The 27,203-nt window shown below is 40.3% G+C and overlaps 1 gene segment (V, D, J or C); it reads left to right on the forward strand.

The window, feature by feature from the left end:
• On the forward strand, positions 1-26,309 carry LOC137677478 (Ig mu chain C region-like). The segment is given in 7 exon segments: positions 1-127; positions 11,679-11,987; positions 14,372-14,689; positions 14,766-15,092; positions 17,578-17,910; positions 22,668-22,792; positions 26,237-26,309. Coding segments are annotated over 7 exon segments (1,548 nt in total).
• The last annotated feature ends 894 nt before the right edge of the window (positions 26,310-27,203 follow it).

The following is a 27,203-nucleotide window of genomic DNA, read 5'->3' on the forward strand; positions in this document are numbered from 1 at the left end:
ATGGATTTTCACCCCCAAAATCCCCAGGAGGAGGAGTTTCTGCACGGCGGGGCACGGCCTTCGCACCGTGGTGATACTGGTGGTATCGACGCGTGGGGCCGTGGAACCGCCGTCACCGTCTCCTCCGGTAAGTCCTCGTCCTCCCCGTCTCGCCGTGACGGATTTGGGTGTTTTTCACCCCAAATTTTGGCCCGGGGAGGGGGCGGGAGGGCGGGAGACCCCCCTTGGGGGGGTCAAAATGTCGGTTTTCGGCGGGGGAAGGGTCGTTTTGGGGCGATTTGAGGTGAAAATGTTGATTTTTTGGAGGATTTTTGAGGGTCGATGGTCAAAAATGGGTCAAAAATTTGATTTTTTGGAGGTTTTTTGAGGGTCAAAAAGTTGATTTTTGAGATTTTTTTTAGGGGGGGGATTCACCCTGTGGCGATTTAGCGGCAGAATTGGGCAAAAATGGTGATTTTTGGTCTTATTTTAGGCGAAAAAATTAATCTGTCGGTGATTTAACGGCAATTTTGGGGAAAAAATGTTGATTTTAAGGTGTTTTTTTGGGGGAAAAATTAATTTTGAGGTGATTTGGTGGTCAAAAATAGGGCAAAAAGTTGATTTTTAGGGTGTTTTTTGGCAGAAAAAATTAATTTGTAGGTGGTTTGATGGAAGAATTGGGGAAAAAAATGTTAATTTTAGGATTTTTTTTAGCAGAAAAATAATCTGTAGGTGGTTTGGTGGCAGAAATGGGGAAAAAAGTCGATTTTTAGGGTGGAAAAAACTAATTTAGTGGCGATTTTATGGCAAAAAATGGTCAAAAAGCCCCAAATTTTGGTGGTTTTATGTCGTTTTTTGGCAAAAAAATATTAAATTTGGGGTGAAAGAGGCAGGTTTTGGGCTGAAATTATATTATAAATATATATTTTTTTTTTTCTGGGGGAGAAATTGGGCAAAATGTGGAAAAAAAAAGGAGTTTTGGGTCAAAATAAGCTGAAAAAAAGGATTTTTGAGGGTTTTTTTAGTGGTTTTGGGGGTTTTTAAATGTTAATATAGTGATATTTCTATATAAAAATATATATAAATATATTTATTTTTGATAAAATATATTTATTTTTATATAAAAAATCTAAAAATATATAGAAATATATTTATTTTCTATGAAATATGTTTATTTTTATATAAAATATACTTATTTTCTATAAAATATATTTATTTTCCATAAAATATATTTATTTTTATAGAAAATATATAAAAATATCTAAAGATATATTTATTTTCTATAAAATATATTTATTTTTATATAAAACTATAAATATTTTATATAAAACTATATCTATTTTAATCGAAAAATCTATTAAAATATATTTATTTTATAGAAAATCATATAAAAATATATATTTTTAATCAGGCTGTGCCCTAAAATTGGCTTTTTTTTGTATTTATTTGGGGGCAAAACCACGCAGAAAATTAAATTAATTAATTAAACCCCTCAGGGAGGTTAGTTAATTAATTGGGAAAAAAATTAATGAGCTCTGACCTGAAACTAGATTAAAATTGAGGCTGAACAATAATATTTTTGATAATATATCAATTTTTTGAGCTATTTTGGGGTGAAATTCCTTCGTTAATAGGAAATTTATTAATGAAACCAGAAATAATTATTATTTTTCCCCCCAAATTAATTATTAATTAAGAGAACTTTAATTTTTAAGCGTATTTTTTGCCCTTTTTGGCCCATTATTGTGAAATATTTATATTTTTTCCCTGCTTATTTACCAAAAACCACCAAAATAAATAATATTAATCTAATTTTTAGCTAATTATCACTAATTAGGGTTGCTTTATGTAGTGGCTAAGCTTGGAATGAGGCATTTTGGGTTAAAAAAGGGGGTTTTGGGGGAGTTTAGGGGAAAATAGTGATTTTTGAGGAGGTTTTTCAGCATTTCTCTTAAAAAAAGTAATTAAAAATGGGTTGAAAAGTGACAGAAATGGGGTTTTTAGAGGGCAGAGGGATTTTTTTAGTGGGGAAAATGGGTTTTATGGAGTTTATTAATTAAGGCGAAGAGATAATTGAGTATTTTTGAGCGCTGATAGCATTTAATCTGAATTAAAAATAATATAGAAATAGGTAAATAATGTATTAAAAATATAAAAATATATTAAAAATATCTAAATATATAAAATACAAAATATATAGAAATATATATGAATATATAAAATACAAAATATAAAAATATTTAAAAATTATATAAAAATATAAAATACAAAATATAAAAATATTTTAAAAATATATATAAATATATAAAATACAAAATATAAAAATATATTAAAAATTATATAAATATATAAAATACAAAATTATATATTTTATAGATATTATATTAGATATACACGTCATATATAACACTATATATTACATTTATATTTATATATTATCTATTTTATCTCTTATAAATTGTATTTTATATATTATATATTTAAGATGTATAAATATATATGATATATAATGTATATATCATATATATTTATACGTATAAATATATATGATATATAATATATATCTCATATATATTTATATGTATAAATATATATGGTGTATAATGTATATTATATATACACATTATATATAATATTAAATATTACGTGTATTTTTATATTATCTATTATATATTATATATTATATATTATATATTATCTATTATCTATTATATATTATATATTATATATTATATATTTTATATTATAAAATATATATTATAAATTATATATTATGTTATATATCATATAATATACATTATACGTTATATATATAATGTATTATATAATAAATATTAAATATTATACACCTTATATCTTATTATAATTTATATTAATTATATATCATATTTTTTAATATAATTTTTTCATTTTAAAAATTATTTAAAAAATTATTCGTATGTAATTTTTTAATATTAAAAAATTATTTTAAAAATTATTTGTATATAATTTTTCTATAATATGAAATTTTAAAATACATTTTAAAAATAATTTTTATGTATTTTTATATAATATATATTTTTATATATTATTTATACATTATATATTATATAATTTGTGTATATTTTATATAATATATAATAAATATAGTAAAGTGTATAAAAAGATTTCATATATAAAAATACATATAATATATAAAATATATAACATAGAAATATATAAATATATTTTAATATATTTTTATATATAATAATTAATAGACACAATATCTAATTATTATATAAAAATTAGGTGCATAAATATATAAAAATATATTTATAAATATATAAAATATATGTATAAAATATGTAAGATATATAAAATATATTTTATATATTTTATATATTTTATATAATATATATTAAAGATATATATATAAATATATAGATATATTTATAAATATAAAATATATTAAAGAATATATAAAAATATATAAAAATAAATGTATAAATATATTTATATAAATATAAATAACATATAAAAATATAATAGGAAAAAATTAAATATATAAATATAATGAAACATATAAAAATACATAAATATATAATAGAGTATATAGAAATATAGGAAAAAATATATAAAAATATATAAAATATATTTTTTATATATATACTGTATTATGTATTTGTATATAATATAATATATAGAAATATATATATTTTTATGTAGAAATATATTTTTTATAGAAATATATATTTTTATATAGAAATATATATTTTTATATAGAAATATATTTTTAATATAGAAATATTTTTTATATAGAAATATAGATTTTATATTGAAATATATTTTTTATATAGAAATATATATATTTTTTATATAGAAATATATTTTTAATAGAAATATTTTTTATATAGAAATATATATTTTTTATACAGAAATATAGATATTTTATATAAATATATTTTAAAAAATCAGATATTTTGCACTCAGGGCTCTAAATTCCCGCCGAACTCTAAAAATTGACTTATTTACCCCAAAACCAGTGACAAAATATCACAAAAATACATTTTTTTTTATTATTTTTGCCCTTTTTTTGCCCTTTTTCGCCGCAAAATTCAGGCTGTAAAATATAAATAAATTCAATTAAAAGTTGTTTTTTTTAATAACGGATTTTTTCACCCCTGCAGGTGGTGTTTTTCAGCCCAAAATTGCCCAAAATAGCTCAGTTTTGGTTTCAGAACCAGCCCGAAAGGAGAAGTGGGATTTGGGGCCAATTCCCCTTTTTTTTTAATTTACATTAAAAATTAATTAAAAACTGGATTAAAAATAACCGAGAGAAAAACAGCACCTGGGTTGGGGGGGAAAAATAACATTTTTGGTAAACAGGATTTTGGGCTGAATTCGGGGGGTTTGGGGCAAAGTGGTTTGGCTGAGAGGGGCATTAAAAAATAATTATTAATTTTAATAATATTAAATATATTTAATGGAATAGATTAATAAAGAGAGGAAAGGGGGTTGTGAGGGTTTATATATTTATCTATATTTTTATATATTTTTTAATATATGGAGATATTTAACCTCTTCTAGATAGATTTTTATATTAATATATATTAATATATATTAATATATATTTTTAATATATTTTTAATATTTTTAAATATATTTTTAATATATATTTTAATAGAGACATTTAACCTCCTCTCTATATTTTTCGTATTAATATATATATTAAAAATATATTTTTATTAGATTTTTAATATATTTTTAATATATTTTTCATATATTTTTAATATATATATTAATTTATATTTTTAATATATTTTTAATATATTTTTAATATATATATTAATTTATATTTTTAGTATATTTTAAATATTTTTTAATATATATTTTTAATATAGACATTTAACCTCCTCCCTCTATATTTTTATATTAATATATATTAAAAAATATATTTTAGTATATTTTTAATATATTTTTAATATATAGAGAGATGTAACCTCTTCCATATATATTTTTATATTAATATATATTAATATATATATTTTAATAGATATTTTAATATATTTTTAATATATTTTTTAATATATAGAGACATTTTCCTCTTCTAGATACATTTTCATATTAATATATATTAAAAAATATATTTTAATATATATCTATCTTAATATATTTTTAATTTATAGAGATATTTAACCTCATCTATATATATTTTTATATTAATCTCTATTAAAATATCTATTAAAATATCTATAAAATATCTATTTTAATATATTTTTAAGATATATTGATATTTTTAAGATATATATGATATATTTAATAGATTTATTCATATATATTATATAGTATATATATTATATTTATCTATTAAATATTTTATTAAATATAAAATATAAATATAATATCTATTAATCTATTAAATATATATATTATATATCATATCATAGATTTCTTATATATTTAATAGATTTATTGATATCTATTATATGGAGAGATATAACTTATCGATCTATTATATATGATATAGATATATTAATATATTAATTAATCAATTTGATATTTTATATTAATATATATTACAAATATCTCTATATAATAATATAATATCTAATAATAATATATAATATATAGAGATATTATCTATAGATCATATATTATTTATATATTATAGATTATTATCTTTATAGATCATTATCTATTAATTATCTATTAATATATCTATATTAATATATCCATATATATCATTAAATATTAATATACCTCTATTAATATATCAATTAATGCATCTATATTATATATAAATAGCTATTAATACGGATATATTAATACAGATATATTAATTTATCTCTATTACTACATTAATTAGTATATCTATATTATATAAATTAATAGCTATTAATACGGATAGATTAATACAGATATATTAATTTATCTCTATTTCTACATTAATTAGTATATCTATATTATATAAATTAATAGCTATTAATACGGATATATTAATACAGATATATTAATACAGATATATTAATATATTGATACTCATCCGCATATTATTAATTCAATCTCTAATACCCAATATTAATTAACGACGACCTCTATTAATCTATCGAGACAGATTATTTTAATATCTAGACATCTATTAATCTACTTAATATGTCAATGAGCTCGTCTTTTCAATCTAAAGATTAATTAGATTTATTAATTAACTCAGATTAATTAATAACGCTCACTAATTAGCCACGAGGCAATTAATTAAGCACTTGGAATCGGGCAAGAGGTTGGCTTTGGTTTTTAGGGCTCTAATTAAGGGGTTTTTAATGAGGTGTTGGCAGTTAGGAGTTAATGAGTGGCGTTAATTAGTGTATCGTGATTAATTACAGGCTGTGTTGCTTGTTAATAGGGGCTGGGTTGTTAATTAGAGTAATTAGGTTAATTAATAGAGGGGGACACTTGAGCAGTTGCATGGTTGTTGGTGTTAAGGGCATTAATTGCGTTAATTAAGGGCATTAATTGGCTTAATTAAGGGCATTAATTGGCTTAATTGGGTTGATTGCAACTGCGGTCCCAGTGCTGGTACTGGTCCGGTACTGGTACCAGCTGGTACTGGTCTGGTACTGGTATGGGGCAGCTGGTACTGGTCCGGTACTGGTACCAGTTGGTACTGGTCCGGTACTGGTATGGGGCAGCTGGTACTGGTCCGGTACTGGTACCAGTTGGTACTGGTCCGGTACTGGTATGGGGCAGCTGGTACTGGTCTGGTACTGGTATCAGTTGGTACTGGTCCGGTACTGGTACCAGTTGGTACTGGTCTGGTACTGGTCCAGGGCAGCTGGTACTGGTCTGGTACTGGTATCAGTTGGTACTGGTCCGGTACTGGTACCAGTTGGTACTGGTCTGGTACTGGTCCAGGGCAGCTGGTACTGGTCCGGTACTGGTACCAGCTGGTACTGGTCGGGTACTGGTACGGGGCAGCTGGTACTGGTCTGGTACTGGTATCAGTTGGTACTGGTCCGGTACTGGTATGGGGCAGCTGGTACTGGTCTGGTACTGGTATCAGTTGGTACTGGTCCGGTACTGGTATGGGGCAGCTGGTACTGGTCTGGTACTGGTACCAGTTGGTACTGGTTCTGTACTGGTACCAGTTGGTACTGGTCTGGTACTGGTATCAGTTGGTACTGGTCCGGTACTGGTACCAGTTAGTACTGGTCTGGTACTGGTCCAGGGCAGCTGGTACTGGTCCGGTACTGGTACCAGTTGGTACTGGTCTGGTACTGGTATGGGGCAGCTGGTACTGGTCTGGTACTGGTATCAGTTGGTACTGGTCTGGTACTGGTACGGGGCAGCTGGTACTGGTCCGGTACTGGTATGGGGCAGCTGGTACTGGTCTGGTACTGGTACCAGTTGGTACTGGTATGGGGCAGCTGGTACTGGTCTGGTACTGGTATCAGTTGGTACTGGTCCGGTACTGGTACCAGTTGGTACTGGTATGGTACTGGTCCAGGGCAGCTGGTACTGGTCCGGTACTGGTACCAGCTGGTACTGGTCGGGTACTGGTACGGGGCAGCTGGTACTGGTCTGGTACTGGTATCAGTTGGTACTGGTCCGGTACTGGTATGGGGCAGCTGGTACTGGTCTGGTACTGGTATCAGTTGGTACTGGTCCGGTACTGGTATGGGGCAGCTGGTACTGGTCTGGTACTGGTACCAGTTGGTACTGGTTCTGTACTGGTACCAGTTGGTACTGGTCTGGTACTGGTATCAGTTGGTACTGGTCCGGTACTGGTACCAGTTAGTACTGGTCTGGTACTGGTCCAGGGCAGCTGGTACTGGTCCGGTACTGGTACCAGTTGGTACTGGTCTGGTACTGGTATGGGGCAGCTGGTACTGGTCTGGTACTGGTATCAGTTGGTACTGGTCTGGTACTGGTACGGGGCAGCTGGTACTGGTCCGGTACTGGTATGGGGCAGCTGGTACTGGTCTGGTACTGGTACCAGTTGGTACTGGTATGGGGCAGCTGGTACTGGTCTGGTACTGGTATCAGTTGGTACTGGTCCGGTACTGGTACCAGTTGGTACTGGTATGGTACTGGTATGGGGCAGCTGGTACTGGTACCAGTTGGTACTGATCTGGTACTGGTACGGGGCAGCTGGTACTGGTATGGGGCAGCTGGTACTGGTCTGATACTGGTATGGGGCAGCTGGTACTGGTCTGGTACTTGTACCAGCTTGTACTGGTTTGTACTGGTACGGGACAGCTGATACTGGTCTGGTACTGGTATGGGGCAGCTGGTACTGGTCCTGCAGAAGCAGCTATGGGGCAGTTATGGGGTGGCTGTGGGGTGCCAGTACTGTCCCAGTATGGGGCAGCTCGTACTGGTCCTGTACTGGTCCTGCAGATAAAGCTGTGGGGCGGCTGTGGGGTGCTGGTACTGGTACCAATATGGTGCTGGTACTGGTACCAGTATGGTACTGGTCCTGTACTGGTTCTGTAGAAATGCCTATGGAGCAGCTATGGGGCAGCTTTGGGGTGCCAGTACTGTCCCAGTATGGGGCAGCTCGTACTGGTCCTGTACTGGTCCTGCAGATAAAGCTGTGGGGCGGCTGTGGGGTGCTGGTACTGGTACCAGTATGGTACTGGTCCGGTACTGGTTCTGTAGAAATGCCTATGGGGCAGCTACAGGGCAGCTGTGGGGTGCCAGTACTGTCCCAGTATGGGGCAGCTCGTACTGGTCCTGTACTGGTCCTGCAGATAAAGCTGTGGGGCGGCTGTGGGGTGCCGGTACTGGTACCAGTATGGTACTGGTCTGGTACTGGTTCTGTAGAAATGCCTATGGGGCAGCTATGGGGCAGCTGTGGGGTGCCGGTACTGGTACCAGTATGGGGCAACTGGGAGGGTCTAGTACTGGTACCATCTGCTGCGGGTCTGGTACTGGTGCTACTGGTCTGGTACTGGTACTACTGGTCCTTATCGTGCAGTACAGGGGATTTGCACCGAAATTGGGGGGTTTTGAGCCAAAAATGGTGGGTTTTGAGTCAAAAATGGCGGGTTTTGAGCCAAAAATGGTGGGTTTTGAGCCAAAAATGGTGGGTTTTGAGCAAAAATGGTGAGTTTTGAGCAAAAATGGTGGGTTTTGAGCCAAAAATGGTGGGTTTTGAGCAAAAATGGTGGGTTTTGAGCAAAAATGGTGGGTTTTGCATGAAAATGGTGAGTTTTGAGCCGAAATGGTGGGTTTTGAGCAAAAATGGTGGGTTTTGAGCCAAAAATGGTGAGTTTTGAGCCAAAAATGGTGGGTTTTGAGCCAAAATGGTGGGTTTTGCATGAAAATGGTGGTTTTTGCTCATACACAGGCGGGTTTTGAGCCAAAAATGGTGGGTTTTGAGTAAAAAATGGTGGGTTTTGAGCAAAAATGGTGAGTTTTGAGCAAAAATGGTGGGTTTTGAGCCAAAAATGGTGGGTTTTGCACCAAAAATGGCGGGTTTTGCAACAAAAATCGTGGGTTTCACATAAAAATGGCAGGTTTTGAGCCAAAAATGGCGGGTTTTGCACCAAAATGGTGGGTTTTGAGCCAAAAATGGTGGGTTTTGAGCCAAAAATTGTGGGTTTTGAGCCAAAAATGGTGGGTTTCACATCAAAATGGCAGATTTTGCACTGAAATGGAGGGATTTCACACCAAAAATGGTGGCTTTTGCACCCAAAACGGTGGGTTTTGCTCATACACCGGCGGGTTTTGAGCCAAAAATGACAGGTTTTGCACCAAAAATGGTGGGTTTTGAGCAAAAACGGTGAGTTTTGAGCAAAAATGGTGGGTTTTGAGCCAAAATGGTGGGTTTTGCACCAAAAATGGCGGGTTTTGCAACAAAAATCGTGGGTTTCACATAAAAATGGCAGGTTTTGAGCCAAAAATGGCGGGTTTTGCACCAAAATGGTGGGTTTTGAGCCAAAAATGGTGGGGTTTGAGCCAAAAATGGTGGGTTTCACATCAAAATGGCAGATTTTGCACTGAAATGGAGGGATTTCACACCAAAAATGGTGGGTTTTGCATGAAAATGGTGGGTTTTGCTCATACACAGGCGGGTTTTGAGCCAAAAATGGCAGGTTTTGTGCCAAAAATGGTGGGTTTTGAGCAAAAATGGTGAGTTTTGAGCAAAAATGGTGGGTTTTGAGCCAAAAATGGCAGGTTTTGCACCAAAAATGGTGGGTTTTGAGCAAAAATGGTGGGTTTTGAGCCAAAAATGGTGGGTTTTGAGCCAAAAATGGTGGGTTTCACGTCAAAATGGTGGGTTTTAAACCAAAATGGAGGGATTTTACACCAAAAATGGTGGGTTTTTCACCCAAAATGGCGGGTTTTGCTCATACACCGGAGGGTTTTGCACCAAAAATGGCGGGTTTTGAGCCAAAAATGGTGGATTTTGTGTCAAAAATTGTAGGTTTTGTGTCAAAAATGGTGGGTTTTGAGGCAAAAATGGTGGGTTTTGAGCCAAAAATGGTGGATTTTGCACTGAAATGGAGGGATTTCACACCAAAAATGGTGGGTTTCACACCAAAATGGTGGGGTTTGTTCATACACAGGCGGGTTTTGCACCAAAATGGAGGGATTTCACACCAAAATGGCAGGTTTTACACCAAAAATGGTGGGTTTCACATCAAAATGGCGGGTTTTGCACCAAAAAATGGTGGGTTTTGCACTGAAATGGAGGGATTTCACACCAAAAATGGCGTTTTACACCAAAAATGGTGGGTTTTGCACCAAAATGGTGGATTTTGAACCGAAATGGAGGGATTTCACACCAAAAATGACGGCTTTTGCACCAAAATAGTGGGGTTTATGTCAAAAATGGCGGCTTTTGTCCCCAAAATGGTGGGGTTTGGGTCAAAAATGGTGGGTTTTGCACCAAAATGGTGGGGTTTGCACCAAAATGGAGGGATTTCACACCAAAAATGCTGGGTTTTGAGCCAAAAATGGTGGGTTTTGAGCCAAAATGGCGGGTTTTGCACCAAAATCATGGTTTTTTTCACCAAAAATGGTGGGGTTTGCATCAAAAATGGCAGGTTTTGAGCCAAAAGTGGCGGGGTTTGCACCAAAATGAAGGGATTACACACCAAAATGGCGGCTTTCACCCCCAAAATGGTGGTTTTCGCCCCCAAAATGGCGGCTTTTGCCCTCAAAATGGCGGCTTTTACCCCAAAATGGCGGCTTGTGCCCTCAAAATGGCCGCTTTTACCCCAAAATGCTGGCTTTCACACCAAAATGGTGGTTTTCACCCCCAAAATGGCGGCTTTTGCCCTCAAAATGGCCGCTTTTACCCCAAAATGGCGGCTTTCACACCAAAATGGCGGGAAGACACCCAAAATGGCGGGAACTCGCCCCAAAATGGCGGGAATTCACCCCAAAATGGCCGCTTTCACCCCCAAAATGGCGGGAACTCCCCCCAAAATGGCGGGAATTCACCCCAAAATGGCGGCTTTTGCCCCCAAAATGGCGGCTTTTGCCCACAAAATGGCGGGAACTCACCCCAAAATGGCGGGAACACACCCCAAAATGGCGGGAACACACTCCAAAATGGCGGGAATTCACCCCAAAATGGCGGGAACTCCCTCCAAAATGGCGACTTTCGCCCCCAAAATGGCGGGAACTCACCCCAAAATGGCGGTTCCCCCCCCAACCGCCGCCATTTTCCCCCCCTCCCCTTCCTCCTCCCTTACTCCTCCCTTACTCCCCCCTTCCTCCTCCCCCCCCAGAGCCCTCCAGCGCCCCCCGCCTCTACCCGCTGCTCCCCTGCGGGCCCCCCGTGGCCACCCCGGCCCTCTACTCGGTGGCCTGCGTGGCCCTGGGCTTCCTCCCGGACTCCGTCGCCTTCACCTGGAGTAACTCCGCCAACGAGAGCGTCGCCCGCGGCGTCACCACCTTCCCCTCCGTCCTCGCCGCCGGCTACTACGCGGCCACCAGCCACCTCGGCCTCCCGCTGGCCCAGGGCAAGAGCCAGCAGCCCTACTACTGCCGCGCCGCACACCCCCGCGGGGCGCCCGTGGTCCAGGTGACCAATCCCGGTGAGTAGCTGCTACTACTCGTCCTACTACAGCTTTGGGGTGGGGTGGGGGGGCGGGTTCTAACTGGGAGTAGCCCTGTGGTGCGGCCCAGGGGTGGTGGCCTTCCCCTGAGGAGCGCGGGGTTGTGTCCTCCGCTGAGTAGCCCTGGTGTTGGTTACTACTTGGAGTATCCTGGTGTTGCTACATCCTCCTCAGAGCATCCCAGTCCTACTACATCCTCCTTGGAGCATCCCAGTCCTACTACATCCTCCTCTTAGTATCCCAGTGTTGTATCCTCCCCTGAGTATCCCTGGTGTTGCATCCTCCTTGGAGTATCCCGGTCCTGCTACATCCTCCCCTTAGTATCCTCGGTATTTCTTACTCCTTGGAGCATCCCGGGTCCTACTACATCCTCCCCTTAGTATCCCAGTGTTGCAACCTCCTTGGAGTATCCCCGGTGTTGCTACATCCTCCCTTGAGTATCCCGGTGTTGCTTACTCCTTGGAGTATCCCGGTGTTGCTACATCCTCCTTGGAGCATCCCAGTGTAGTATCCTCCCCTGAGTATCCCCAGTGTTACATCCTGCCTTTGTATCCTCCCCTGAGTAATCCCAGTGTTTCTTACTCCTTGGAGCATCCCTGTGTTGCTACATCCTCCCCTGAGTAATCCTGGTGTTGCTTACTCCTTGGAGCATCCCAGTGCTGCTACATCCTCCCCTGAGCAACCCAGTGCTGCTAGATCCTCCTTGGAGCATCCCGGTGTTGTATCCTCCGCTGAGTATCCCCAGTGTTGCTTACTCCTTGGAGCGTCCCCGTCCTACTACATCCTCCTTGGAGCATCCCAGTGCTGCTACATCCTCCCCTTAGTATCCCAGTGTTGCAACCTCCTTGGAGTATCCCCGGTGTTGCTACATCCTCCCTTGAGTATCCCGGTGTTGCTTACTCCTTGGAGTATCCCGGTGTTGCTACATCCTCCTTGGAGCATCCCAGTGTAGTATCCTCCCCTGAGTATCCCCAGTGTTACATCCTGCCTTTGTATCCTCCCCTGAGTAATCCCAGTGTTTCTTACTCCTTGGAGCATCCCTGTGTTGCTACATCCTCCCCTGAGTAATCCTGGTGTTGCTTACTCCTTGGAGCATCCCAGTGCTGCTACATCCTCCCCTGAGCAACCCAGTGCTGCTAGATCCTCCTTGGAGCATCCCGGTGTTGTATCCTCCGCTGAGTATCCCCAGTGTTGCTTACTCCTTGGAGCGTCCCTGTCCTACTACATCTTCCTTGGAGCATCCCAGTGCTGCTACATCCTCCCCTTAGTATCCCAGTGTTGCTTACTCCTTGGAGCATCCCCAGTGTTGCTACATCCTCCCCTGAGCAACCCAGTGCTGCTGCATCCTCCCCTGAGTATCCCAGTCCTACTACATCCTCCTCTGAGTATCCCAGTGCTACATCCTGGTGTTGCCTCCTCCTTGGAGCACAATCTCCACCCTTCTCACACCCTTACTCCCTCCCTACTCCAGATTCTGCACCCCCCACGTCCACTGTCACCCTCTACCCACCCTTACTCCCTCCCTACTCCAGGTCCTGCCCCCCTCACGTCCATTATCACCCTCTACCCACCCTTACTCCCTCCCTACTCCAGATTCTGCTCCCACCATGTCCATTATCACCCTCTACCCACCCTCTACCCACCCTTACTCCCTCCCTACTCCAGGTTCTGTCCCCCTCACGTCCGTTATCACCCTCTACCCACCCTTCTCACACCCTTACTCAGTCACTACTCCAGGTTCTGCCCCCACCATGTCCATTATAACCCTCTACCCACCCTTCTCACACCCTTACTCAGTCACTACTCCAGATTCTGCCCCCCTCATGTCCATTATCACCCTCTACCCACCCTTACTCCCTCCCTACTCCAGATTCTGCTCCCACCATGTCCATTATCACCCTCTACCCACCCTCTACCCACCCTTACTCCCTCCCTACTCCAGGTTCTGTCCCCCTCACGTCCGTTATCACCCTCTACCCACCCTTCTCACACCCTTACTCAGTCACTACTCCAGGTTCTGCCCCCACCATGTCCATTATAACCCTCTACCCACCCTTCTCACACCCTTACTCAGTCACTACTCCAGGTCCTGTCCCCCCCACGTCCGTTATCACCCTCTACCCACCCTCTACCCACCCTTACTCCCTCCCTACTCCATGTCCTCGTCCTCCCCACATCCGTTATCACCCTCTGCCCACCCTTCTCACACCCTTACTCCCTCCCTACTCCAGATTCTGCCCCCCCCATGTCCATTATCACCCTCTACCCACCCTCACTCAGTCACTACTTCAGATTCTGCCTCCCCCACATCCATTATCACCCTCTACCCACCTTCTCACACCCTCACTCCCTCCCTACTCCAGGTCCCGCCGCCCCCACCACGTCCACCGTCACCCTCTACCCACCCTCCCGCGAGGATTTCGAAGGCCCCTACCGCAACTCCACCGTCCTCTGCCAGATCCGCGGCACCCGGCAGCCGGCCGCCGCCATCCGGTGGTTGAAGAACGGGGTCCTCCTCCGCGACGGAGTCACCACCGAGGGGTTGGTGGCCAACGGCCAACACCTTTACGTCACCAACAGCCGCGTGAGCGTCACCGAGGCCGAGTGGGATGCCGGCACCGTCTACACGTGCCAAGTAGACGAGGAGTTGAGGAACACCAGCAAAGCGTTGGAGTGTGGGTGTAAGTGAGGTGTAAAGAGGGAGTAGGTGGCTTGTGGGTGGCCACCACCCAAGATGACCAACCCTACGTCTCGTAGATGACCACGGCGGCACCCAGGAGATCACGGTGCGCGTCGTCCCCCCCGCCTTCGCCGACATCTTCACCGACAAGGCGGCCAAGCTGACGTGTCGGGTGAGTAACTTACCAAGCGTGGAAGGGCTGGTGGTCACCTGGTGGAAGGAGAACGGCGAGAAGTTGGAAACCAAGATGGCGCCTCAAGTCCTCCAACCCAACGGGCTCTTCGCCGTCGACGGAGTAGCCACGGTGTGCGCCGACGAGTGGGCCGAGGGCGGGCTCTACACCTGCAAGGTCACCCACCCCGAGCTGCTCTTCCCCGCCGAGGCCACCGCGCAGAAGACAAAGGGTGAGTAAATGGGGTGAATCGAGGCAATTTTGGGCAATTTTGGGCTAAAAAAGGGGAAATTGGGTCAAATTTTTGAAATTTTGGGAAAAATGGGTGAAATTGGATCGAATTTTTGAGATTTTGGGGGAAAATGGGGGAAATTTGATCAAATTTTTGCAATTTTGGGCAAAAATGGGTGAAATTGGATCGAATTTTTGGGGAAAATGGGTGAAATTGGATCAAATTTTTGCAATTTTGGGCAAAAATGGGTGAAATTGGATCGAATTTTTGGGGAAAATGGGTGAAATTGGATCAAATTTTTGAGATTTTGGGGAAAAATGGGTCAAATTGTATCAAATTTTTGTGATTTTGGGCAAAAATGAGTGAAATTTGATCAAATTTTTGCAATTTTGGGCAAAAATGGGTGAAATTGGATCGAATTTTTGGGGAAAATGGGTGAAATTGGATCAAATTTTTGCAATTTTGGGCAAAAATGGGTGAAATTGGATCAATTTTTGTGATTTTGGGCAAAAATGGATGAAATTGAATCAATTTTTTGCAATTTTTGGGGGAAATGGGTGAAATTGTATCAAATTTATCAAATTTGGGGGAAATGGGTAAAATTATATCAAATTTTTGTGATTTTGGGGGAGAAACGGGTGAAATTGCAACATTTTTGGGCAATTTTAGGTGAAAAAGGGTGAAATTGGATCATTTTTGGAGAAAATGGGTAAAATTGTATCAAATTTTTGTGATTTTGGAGGAAAATGGGTGAAATTGTATCAAATTTTTGAGATTTTTGGAGGAAAATGGGTGAAATTGAATCAAATTTTTGTGATTTTGGGCAAAAATGGGTGAAATTGCATCAAATTTTTGCAATTTTTGGGGAAAATAGATTAAATTGCAGCTTTTTGGAGAAAATGGGTGAAATTGTATACATTTTTTTCGATTTTGGGGGAAAATGGGTGAAATTGGATCATTTTTTTGAGAAAATGGGTAAAATAGCATCAAATTTTTGAGATTTTGGGGAAAAATGGGTGAAATTGTATCAAATTTTTAAAATTTTAGGCAAAAATGGGTGAAATTGGATCATTTTTTGGAGAAAATGGGTGAAATTGTATCAAATTTTTGAGATTTTTGGGGAAAATGGGTGAAATTGTATGAAATTTTTGAGATTTTTGGGGAAAATAGGTGAAATTTGATCATTTTTTGGAGCAAATGGGTGAAATTTCATCAAATTTTGGCAATTTTGGGGAAAAATGGGTGAAATTATCAATTTTTTTATTTTTGGGGGGGAAAATGGGTGAAATTGCATCAAATTTTGGGAATTTGGGGGGAAAATGGGTGAAATTGCAGCATTTTGGGCCAATTTTGAGGGAAAATTGGAGCAATTTCATCTTTTTTTTCATTTTTTTGGGAAAATGGGTGAAATTGCATCAAATTTTGGGGGAAAATGGGTGAAATTGGATCTTTTTTTGTGATTTTGTGGCAAAAATGGGTGAAATTGCACCAAATTTTTGCAATTTTGGGCAAAAATGGGTGAAATTGGATCATTTTTTGGTGATTTTGGGGGAAAATGGGTGAAATTGCATCAAATTTTTGCAATTTTGGGTGGAAATGAGTGAAATTGGATCAAATTTGGGGGAAAATGGGTGAAATTTCATCAAATTTTTGAGATTTGGGGGGGAAATGGGTGAAATTGTATCATTTTGGGGCAATTTTTGGGGAAAATGGGTGAAATTGGATCTTTTTTTTGCGATTTTTGGGGAAATTGTATGAAATTTATCAAATTTTTTCATTTTTTGCAGAAAAATTGGAGAAATTGCATCAAATTTTTGTGATTTTTGGGGAAAATGGGTGAAATTGTATCAAATTTTGACCATTTTGGGGAAAAATTGGAGAAATTGCAGCATTTTTTGGCTTTTTTTTGGTGGAAAATGGGTGAAATTGGATCAAATATTTGCGATATTTTGGGGAAAATGGGTGAAATTCTATCAAATTTATCAAATTTTTTGGGAAAATGGGTGAAATTGTATCAAATTTTTGAGATTTTTTGGGGAAAATGGGTGAAATTGGATCTTTTTTTGAGAAAATGGGTGAAATTGCATCAAATTTTTGCGATTTTGGGCAAAAATGGGAGAAATTGGATCATTTTTTGGAGAAAATGGGTGAAATTGTATCAAATTCTTTCGATTTTGGGCAAAAATGGGTGAAATTGCATCAAATTCTTGCAATTTTGGGCAAAAAGGGGTGAAATTGCATCAAATTTTTGCGATTTTGGGCCAAAATGGGTGAAATTGCATCAAATTTTTGCGATTTTGGGCAAAAATGGGTGAAATTGCATCAAATTTTTGCGATTTTGGGCAAAAATGGGTGAAATTGCATCAAATTTTTGCGATTTTGGGCAAAAATGGGTGAAATTGCCCCATTTTTGGGGTCAAACCCAAGGGAACCAGGCCGCTGCCGCGCCGCCGCGTCCCCAACCGCCCCCCTCTCCCCTCGGCAGGCCGCGACGCCAAGGCGCCCTCGCTCTACGTCTTCTCCCCGCCGGCCGAGCAGCTCTCCATGCACGAGACGGCCACCATCACGTGCCTGGTGAAGGGCTTCAACCCCCCGGACCTCTTCGTCCGGTGGCTGCGCAACGGAGAACCCCTCCCCGCCGCCGACTACGTCACGGCGCCGCCGCTGCCCGAGTCGCAGCCCGCCGTGTCCTACCTCACCTACAGCTCCCTGACGGTCAGCGGCGAGGACTGGGGCGCCGGCAACGTCTTCACCTGCCTGGTGGGCCACGAGCAGATCCCCCTGCAGGTGGCCCAGAAGTCGGTGGATAAAGCTTCGGGTAAACCCACCTCCGTCAACGTCTCCCTGGTGCTCGCCGACGCCGCCAGCTCCTGCTACTAGGAGTAGGAGGAGGAGTACCCCTTCCCTCCCGCCCGCCCTCAGTTTTTTTGGGGGGGTTTTGGCACTTTAATAAATCCTGAGAAGGTTCTGGAAAGCAAAAATAAACCAACTCAACTCAAAATCGATCAACCAAACCCTCAAATCGATCAACCAAACCCTAAAATCGACCAACCAACCCCAAAATTGACCAACTCAACCCAAAATCGACCAACTCAACCCAAAATCGACCAACCAACCCCAAAATGGACCAACTCAACCCAAAAATTGACCAACCAACCCCAAAATTGACCAACTCAACCCAAAATGGACCAACTCAACCCAAAAATTGACCAACCAAACTCAACAATTGACCAACCAACCCCAAAACGATCAACCAAACCCAACAACCGATCAAGCAAACCCCAGAAATTGACCAACTAAACCCCAAAATCGACCAACTCAACCCAAAAACCATCCAACCAACCCCAAAAAGACCAACCAAACCCAAAAATCGACCAAAAGAACCCAAAAATGACCAACTCAACCCAAAAATTGACCAACCAAACCCACCAACCCCAAAAATCGACCAACCAACCCCAAAAATTGACCAACCAACCCCAAAATCGACCAACCAAACCCCAAACCCAACCAACTGAACCCAAAAATTGACCAACCAACCCCAAAAATCGACCAACCAACCCCAAAATCGACCAACCAACCCCAAAATCGACCAACCAAACCCAAAAATTGACCAAAAGAACCCAAAAACCAACGAACAAACCCAAAACCAACCAACCAAACCCAACAATTGACCAACCAAACCCCAAAACGACCAACCAAACCCAAGAATTGACCAACCAAACCCAAAACTGACCAACCAAACCCCAAAATTGACCAACCAAACCCAAAAATCAACCAACCAAACTCAACAATTGACCAATTAACCCCAAAATCGACCAACTCAACCCAAAAATCGACCAAAAGAACCCAAAAATCGACCAACCAAACCCAAAATTGACCAACCAACCCCAAAACGACCAACCAACCCCAACAACTAACCAAGGAAACCCAAAAATCGACCAACCAACCCCAAAACGTCCAACCAAACTCAACAACCGATCAACCAAACCCAAAAACTGATCAATCAAACCCAAATCGACCAACCAAACCCCAAAATCGACCAAAAGAACCCAAAAATCGACCAACTAAACCCCAAAATCGACCAAAAGAACCCAAAAATCGACCAACTCAACCCAAAATCGACCAACTCAACCCAAAAATTGACCAACCAAACCCAAAATCGACCAACTAAACCCAAAAATCGACCAACTCAACCCAAAAATCAACCAACCAAACCTAAAAATCGACCAACTCAACCCAAAAACGACCAACCAAGCCCAAAGTCAACCAATTAACCCCAAAATCGACCAACTCAACCCAAAAATCGACCAAAAGAACCCAAAAATCGACCAACCAAACCCAAAATTGACCAACCAACCCCAAAACGACCAACCAACCCCAACAACTAACCAAGGAAACCCAAAAATCGACCAACCAACCCCAAAACGTCCAACCAAACTCAACAACCGATCAACCAAACCCAAAAACTGATCAATCAAACCCAAATCGACCAACCAAACCCCAAAATCGACCAAAAGAACCCAAAAATCGACCAACTAAACCCCAAAATCGACCAAAAGAACCCAAAAATCGACCAACTCAACCCAAAATCGACCAACTCAACCCAAAAATTGACCAACCAAACCCAAAATCGACCAACTAAACCCAAAAATCGACCAACTCAACCCAAAAATCAACCAACCAAACCTAAAAATCGACCAACTCAACCCAAAAACGACCAACCAAGCCCAAAGTCAACCAATTAACCCCAAAATCGACCAACTCAACCCAAAATCGACCAACTCAACCCAAAATCAACCAAAAGAAACCAAAAATCAACCAACCAAACCCAAAATGTCCAACCAAACTCAACAATTGACCAACCAAACCCCAAAACTGACCAACCAAACCCAAAAATCAACCAACCAAACTCAACAATTGACCAATTAACCCCAAAATCGACCAACTCAACCCAAAAATCGACCAAAAGAACCCAAAAATCGACCAACCAACCCCAAAATTGACCAACCAACCCCAAAACGACCAACCAACCCCAACAACCAACCAAGGAAACCCAAAAATCGACCAACCAAACCCCAAAATGACCAACCAAACTCAACAACCGATCAACCAAACCCAACAATTGACCAACCAAACCCAAATCGACCAACCAATCCCCAAAATCGACCAAAAGAACCCAAAAATCGACCAAAAGAACCCAAAAATCGACCAAAAGAACCCAAAAATCGACCAACTCAACCCAAAATCGACCAACTCAACCCAAAAATCGACCAACTCAACCCAAAATCGACCAACTCAACCCAAAAATTGACCAACTCAACCCAAAATCGACCAAAAGAACCCAAAAATCGACCAACCAAACCCAAAATCGACCAACTCAACCCAAAATTGACCAACCAATCCCCAAAATCGACCAAAAGAACCCAAAAATCAACCAAAAGAACCCAAAATCGACCAACTCAACCCAAAATTGACCAACTCCACCCCAAACCCGACCAACCAACCCCAAAAACCCGCAATAAAATCGACTTTGTCTGGAGCAGCCGCGCTGTTTGCGTTGGGGTGGGGCCACGGGGGGGCGCTGCAGCCCCGGGGGGACATTAAAGGGGGACAGGGTGTGAGTAGGGGGGTGGGGACACGTTGTGGGGGGGGTTGGGGCGTCCTCCTCGTCCTACGTCCTGTTGTAAGTGTCCTACTCTTCCTACGTCCTCTTACACACAACCTACTCCTACACGTAACCTCCTACTACACGCAATATCCTCCTACATGCAACCTCCTCTTACACACACCCTCCTTTTACATGCAACCTCCTCCTACACGCACCCTCCTCTTACACACACCATCCTCTTACATGCACCCTCCTCTTACTATGTCCTCTTACACACAACCTCCTCTTACACGCACCATCCTCTTACTACGTCCTCTTACACACACCCTCCTCCTACACGCACCCTCCTCTTACACGCACCATCCTCTTACACGCAACCTCCTCCTACACGCACCATCCTCTTACTACGTCCTCTTACACGCAACCTCCTCCTACACGCACCATCCTCTTTCACACACCCTCCTCCTACACACACCATCCTCTTACTACGTCCTCTTACACACACCCTCCTCTTACACACACCCTCCTCTTACACACACCCTCCTCTTACACGCACCTTCCTCTTACACGCACCATTCTCTTACACGCACCCTCCTCTTACACACACTGCCCTCTTACACGCACCCTCCTCTTACACGCACCCTCCTCTTACACGCAACCTCCTCCTACACACACCATCCTCTTACTATGTCCTCTTACACACACCCTCCTCCTACTTGCACCCTCCTCCTACACACACCCTCCTCTTACCCGCACCATCCTCTTACACACACACCCTCCTCCTACACGCACCCTCCTCCTACACGCAACCTCCTCTTACACTCCTCTTACACACACCCTCCTCCTACTTGCACCCTCCTCCTACACACACCCTCCTCTTACACACACCCTCCTCCTACACGCAACCTCCTCCTACACGCACCAAGAAATGGGGGGGACAGACACAATGAGGTTGACCCCCAGGTTTTGAGGGGCGGGAACCCCAGATTTTGGGGTAAAAACCCCGGATTTTGGGGTAGAAACTCCAGATTTTGGGGTTAAAACCCCGGATTTTGGGTACAAACCCCAGATTTTGAGGTTAAAACCCCGGATTTTGGGTACAAACTCCAGATTTTGAGGTTAAAACCCCAGATTTTGGGATTAAAACCCCGAATTTCGGGTACAAACTCCAGATTTCGGGTACAAACCCCAGATTTTGATGTTAAAACCCCAGATTTTGGGTACAAACTCCAGATTTTGGGGTTAAAACCCCAAATTTTCAGTACAAGTTCCAGATTTTGACGTTAAAACCCCAGATTTTGGGTACAAACCCCAGATTTTGAGGATAAAACTCCAGATTTTGGGTTTAAATCCACGAATTTTGGGTACAAACCCCAGATTTTGAGGTTAAAACCCCGGATTTTGGGTACAAACCCCAGATTTTGAGGTTAAAACCCCGGATTTTGGGATTAAAACCCCGAATTTTGGGTACAAACTCCAGATTTCGGGTACAAACCCCAGATTTTGAGGTTAAAACCCAGATTTTGGGGTACAAACCCCAGATTTTGAGGTTAAAACCCCGAATTTGGTGTACAAACCCCAGATTTTGAGGTTAAACCCCCAAATTTTGGGTACAAACCCGAGATTTTGAGGTTAAAACCCAGATTTTGAGGTTAAAACCCCAGATTTTGGGTACAAACTCCAGATTTTGGGGTTAAAACCCCAGATTTTGGGTACAAACTCCAGATTTTGAGTTTAAAACCCCAGATTTTGGGTACAAACCCCAGATTTTGAGGTTAAACCCCCTGATTTTGAGGTAAAACCCCCCAAACCCCTTTCCCCGGCCCCCTTTTACCCAAAACCCCCCCAAACCACCCCAAACCGGGCGCCCCACCTCCCCTCCCTTTGCACCCCAGGGTGCTGCACCCAAGGGTGCTCCCTCAGCCGGGTGACGGTGTTGACCCCCCTTTTGTTGTCCCGCCCCCAAGCCTTCCTCGACGGCTTCACGGAGGCGGAGGAGGAGGATCTCAACAACCTCTGGGCCACGGCCTCGACCTTCATCGTCCTCTTCATCCTCAGCCTCTTCTACAGCGCCACGGTCACCCTCATCAAGGTACCCACCACCCGCCACCCGCCCTGCCCAAAAGCCCAATTTTTAACCCCATTTTGGACAAATCCCGGGGGTTTTTCCCCCATTCTCAAAAAAAATCCCTATTTTTCCCCAATTCCTGCCAAAAATCCCCATTTTTTCCCAAATTCTCGAAAAAAAATCCCTATTTTTTCCTCAATTATTTCAAAAAAATCCCTATTTTTCCCCAAATTCTTGCAAAAAATCCTTAATTTTTCCTCAATTCTTGCAAAAAATCCCTTTTTTTTCCCCAATTCCTGCAAAAAATCCCTATTTTTTCCCCAATTCTTGCAAAAAAATCCCCATTTCCTTGCAAAAAATCCCTATTTTTTCCCCATTCTCACAAAAAACCCTATTTTTTTCCCCAGTTTTTGCAAAAAATCCCCATTTTTTTCCCCAGTTATTGCAAAAAAATCCCTATTTTTCCCCCATTCTCTCAAAAATCCTCATTTTTCCCCAATTCGTGCCAAAAATCCCTATTTTTTCCCCAATTCTTGCAAAAAATCCCCATTTTTTTCCCAAATTTTGCAAAAAATCCCCATTTTCCCCCCATTCTTACAAAAATCCTTATTTTTCCCCCAATTCTTGCCAAAAATCCCCATTTTTTCCCAAATTCCTGCAAAAAAATCCCTATTTTTTCCATAATCCTTGAAAAAAATCCCTATATTTTCCCAAATTCTTACAAAAAAATCCCTATTTTTTCCTGAATTCTCACAAAAATCCCTATTTTTTTCCCCATCCTCACAAAAACCCCTATTTTTTCCCCAATTCTTGCAAAAAAATCCCCATTTCCTCACAAAAAATCCCTATTTTTTCCCCCATCCTCACAAAAATCCCTATTTTTTCCCTAAATTCTTGCAAAAAATCCACATTTTTCCCCAAATTCTTGTAAAAAATCCCTATTTTTGCCCCCATCCTCACAAAAATCCTTAATTTTTCCCAAATTCTTACAAAAAATCCCTATTTTTTCCCCCATCCTCACAAAAATCCCTATTTTTCCCCAATTCTCACAGAAAATACCTATTTTTTGCCCAATTCTTGCAAAAAATCCCTATTTTTTCCCCAATTCCTGCAAAAACACCCTATTTTTTCCAAATTATTGCAAGAAATCCCCATTTTTCCCCAATTCTTGCAAAAAACCCCTATTTTTTCCCCAATTTTTGCAAAAAATCCCCATTTTTTTCCCAAATTTTTGCAAAAAATCTCTATTTTTCCCCAATTCTTGGAAAAAAATCTGTATTTTTCCCCCATCCTCACAAAAATCCTTAATTTTTTCTCAATTCTTGCCAAAAATCCCCATTTTTTCCCCAAATTCTTGCAAAAAATCCCTATTTTTTCTCCCATCCTCACAAAAATTCCTATTTTTTCCCCAATTCTTGCAAAAAATCCCTATTTTCCCCCAATTCTTGCCAAAAATCCCCATTTTTTCCCCAATTCTTGCAAAAAAACCCCCATTTCCTCACAAAAAATCCCTATTTTTTCCACAATTATTGCAAAAAATCCCTATTTTTTCCCCAATTCTTGGAAAAAAATCTGTAATTTTCCCCCATCCTCACAAAAATCCTTAATGTTTTCTCAATTCTTACCAAAAATCCCCATTTTTTCCCCAAATTCTTGCAAAAAATCCCTATTTTTTCCCCCATTCTCACAAAAATCCCCATTTTTTCCCCAATTCCTGCAAAAAATCCCTATTTTTTCCCCATATTCTCGCAAAAAATCCCTATTTTTACCTAATTCTTTCAAAAAAACCATATTTTTCCCCAATTCTTGCAAAAAAATCCCAATTTCCTTGCAAAAAATCCCTATTTTTCCCCCCATCCTCACAAAAATCCTCATTTTTCCCCAATTCTTGAAAAAAATCCCTATTTTTTCCCCAAATTATTGAAAAAAATCCCTATTTTTCCCCAATTCTTGCAAAAAAATCCCTATTTTTCCCCAAATTCCTGCAAAAAATCCTTATTTTTCCCCAAATTCCTGCAAAAAACCCCTATTTTTTCCCCAATTCTTGCAAAAAAATCCCCATTTCCTTGCAAAAAATCCCTATTTTTCCCCCCATCCTCACAAAAATCCCCATTTTTCCCCAATTATTGCAAAAAACCCCTATTTTCCCCCAAATTCTTGCAAAAAAATCCCTATTTTTCCCCAAATTCCTGCAAAAAATCCTTATTTTTCCCCAATTCTTGCAAAAAAATCCCTATTTTTTCCAAATCCTCTCAAAAAATCCTTAATTTTTCCTCAATTCTTGCAAAAAATCCCTATTTTTTCCCCAATTCTTGAAAAAAATCGCTATTTTTCCCCAATTCTTGCCAAAAATCCCAATTTTTTCCAAAATTCTTGCAAAAAATCCCTATTTTTTCCCCAATTCTTGGAAAAAATCCCTATTTCCTTGCAAAAAAATCCCTATTTTCCCCCAATTCTTGCCAAAAATCCCTATTTTCCCCCAATTCTTGCCAAAAATCCCTATTTTTACCCAATTCTTGCCAAAAATCTCTATTTTTTCCCCAATTCTTGCCAAAAATCCCTATTTTTACCCAATTCTTGCCAAAAATCCCTATTTTTTCCCCAATTCTTGCAAAAAATCCCTATTTTTTCCCAAATCCTTTCAAAAAATCCTTAATTTTCCTCAATTCTTGCAAAAAATCCCCATTTTTTCCCCAATTTTTGCAAAAAATCCCTATTTTTCCCCAAATTCTTTCCAAAAATCCCCATTTTTTCCCCAAATTCTTGCAAAAAAATCCCTATTTTTCCCCCAATTCCTGCAAAAAATCCTTATTTTTTCCCCAATTCTTGGAAAAAATCCCTATTTTTTCCCCCATCCTCACAAAAATCCCTATTTTTTTCCCCAGTTTTTGCAAAAAATCCCCATTTTTTTCCCCAATTATTGCAAAAAATCCCTATTTTTCCCCAATTCGTGCCAAAAATCCCTATTTTTTCCTCAGTTCTTGCCAAAAATCCCCATTTTTTCCCAAATTCCTGAAAAAAATCCCTATTTTTTCCCCAAATTCTTGAAAAAAAATCCCTTTTTTTTCCCCAATTCTTGCAAAAAAATCCCTATTTTTACCCAATTCTTGCCAAAAATCCCTATTTTTTTCCCCAATTCTTGCAAAAAATCCCTATTTTTTCCCAAATCCTTTCAAAAAATCCTCATTTTTCCCCAATTCTTGCCAAAAATCCCCATTTTTTCCCAAATCCTTTCAAAAAATCCTTATTTTTTCCCCAAATTCTCACAAAAATCCCCATTTTTTCCCAAATTCTTTCCAAAAATCCCCATTTTTCCCCAAATTCCTGCAAAAAATCCCCATTTTTTCCTCCATTTTTACCAAAAATCCCCATTTTTCCCCCATTTCCCCACAAAATCCCCCTAATTTATGCAAATCTCCTCCTTTAATTACCCAATTACCTCATTAACTCCCTCTTTCCCCCTTCCAGGTGAAATAACCCCCGTCCTGCCGCCGGAAGGTGCCAGAAGTTTCTGGGATCCTCCGACCCCTTGTACCCCCCCTACACCCTTTGTAAATATTCTCCCTCCTACTAATAAAATTTGACCGTTTTCCTCCATTTTCCGTGTGATTTACTCCAGGTTTGCACCGGGGGGTTACTCCTAGGAGTAGTTTGGGGGGGGTTATGTGCTCCTAGGAGTAGTTATTGGGGGGTTATGTGCTCCTAGGAGTTGTTTTTGGGGGGTTATGTGCTCCTAGGAGTAGTTTTTGGGGAGGGTTGCAATACGGTACGTGCTCCTAGGAGTAGTTTGGGGGGCCTGCATGATCCTAGGAGTAGTTATTGGGGGGGTTGTGATGGAGTACGTGCTCCTAGGAGTAGTTTGGGGGGGGGTTTATGTGCTCCTAGGAGTAGTTTTTTGGGGGAGTTGTGATGAGGTGTGTGCTCCTAGGAGCAGTTTTGGGGGGTTATGTGCTCCTAGGAGTAGTTATTGGGGGGGGGTTGATGGGGTACATGCTCCTAGGAGTTGGTTTTGAGGGGTTGTAATTGAGTACGTGCTTCTAGGAGCAGTTTTGGGGGGAGTTATGTGCTCCTAGGAGTTGTTTTTTGGGGCGTTGCGATGAGGTGTGTGCTCCTAGGAGTAGTTTTGGGGGGGGGGTTATGTGCTCCTAGGAGTAGTTTTTGGGGGGTTATGTGCTCCTAGGAGTTGTTCGTGGGGGTTATGTGCTCCTAGGAGTTGGATTTGGGGGGGTTACAATGGGGTGTGTGCTCCTAGGAGTTGTTTTTGGGGGGGTTGCAATGGGGTACGTGCTCCTAGGAGTAGTTTTGGGGGGTTTATGTGCTCCTAGGAGTTGTTTTTGGGGGGTTGCAGTGGGGTATGTGCTCCTAGAAGTAGTATGGGGGGTTTATGTGCTCCTAGAAGTAGTATGGGGGGGTTATGTGCTCCTAGAAGTAGTTT

Source organism: Nyctibius grandis, unplaced genomic scaffold, assembly GCF_013368605.1.
Source record: "Nyctibius grandis isolate bNycGra1 unplaced genomic scaffold, bNycGra1.pri scaffold_77_arrow_ctg1, whole genome shotgun sequence".
Taxonomy (NCBI): domain Eukaryota; kingdom Metazoa; phylum Chordata; class Aves; order Nyctibiiformes; family Nyctibiidae; genus Nyctibius; species Nyctibius grandis.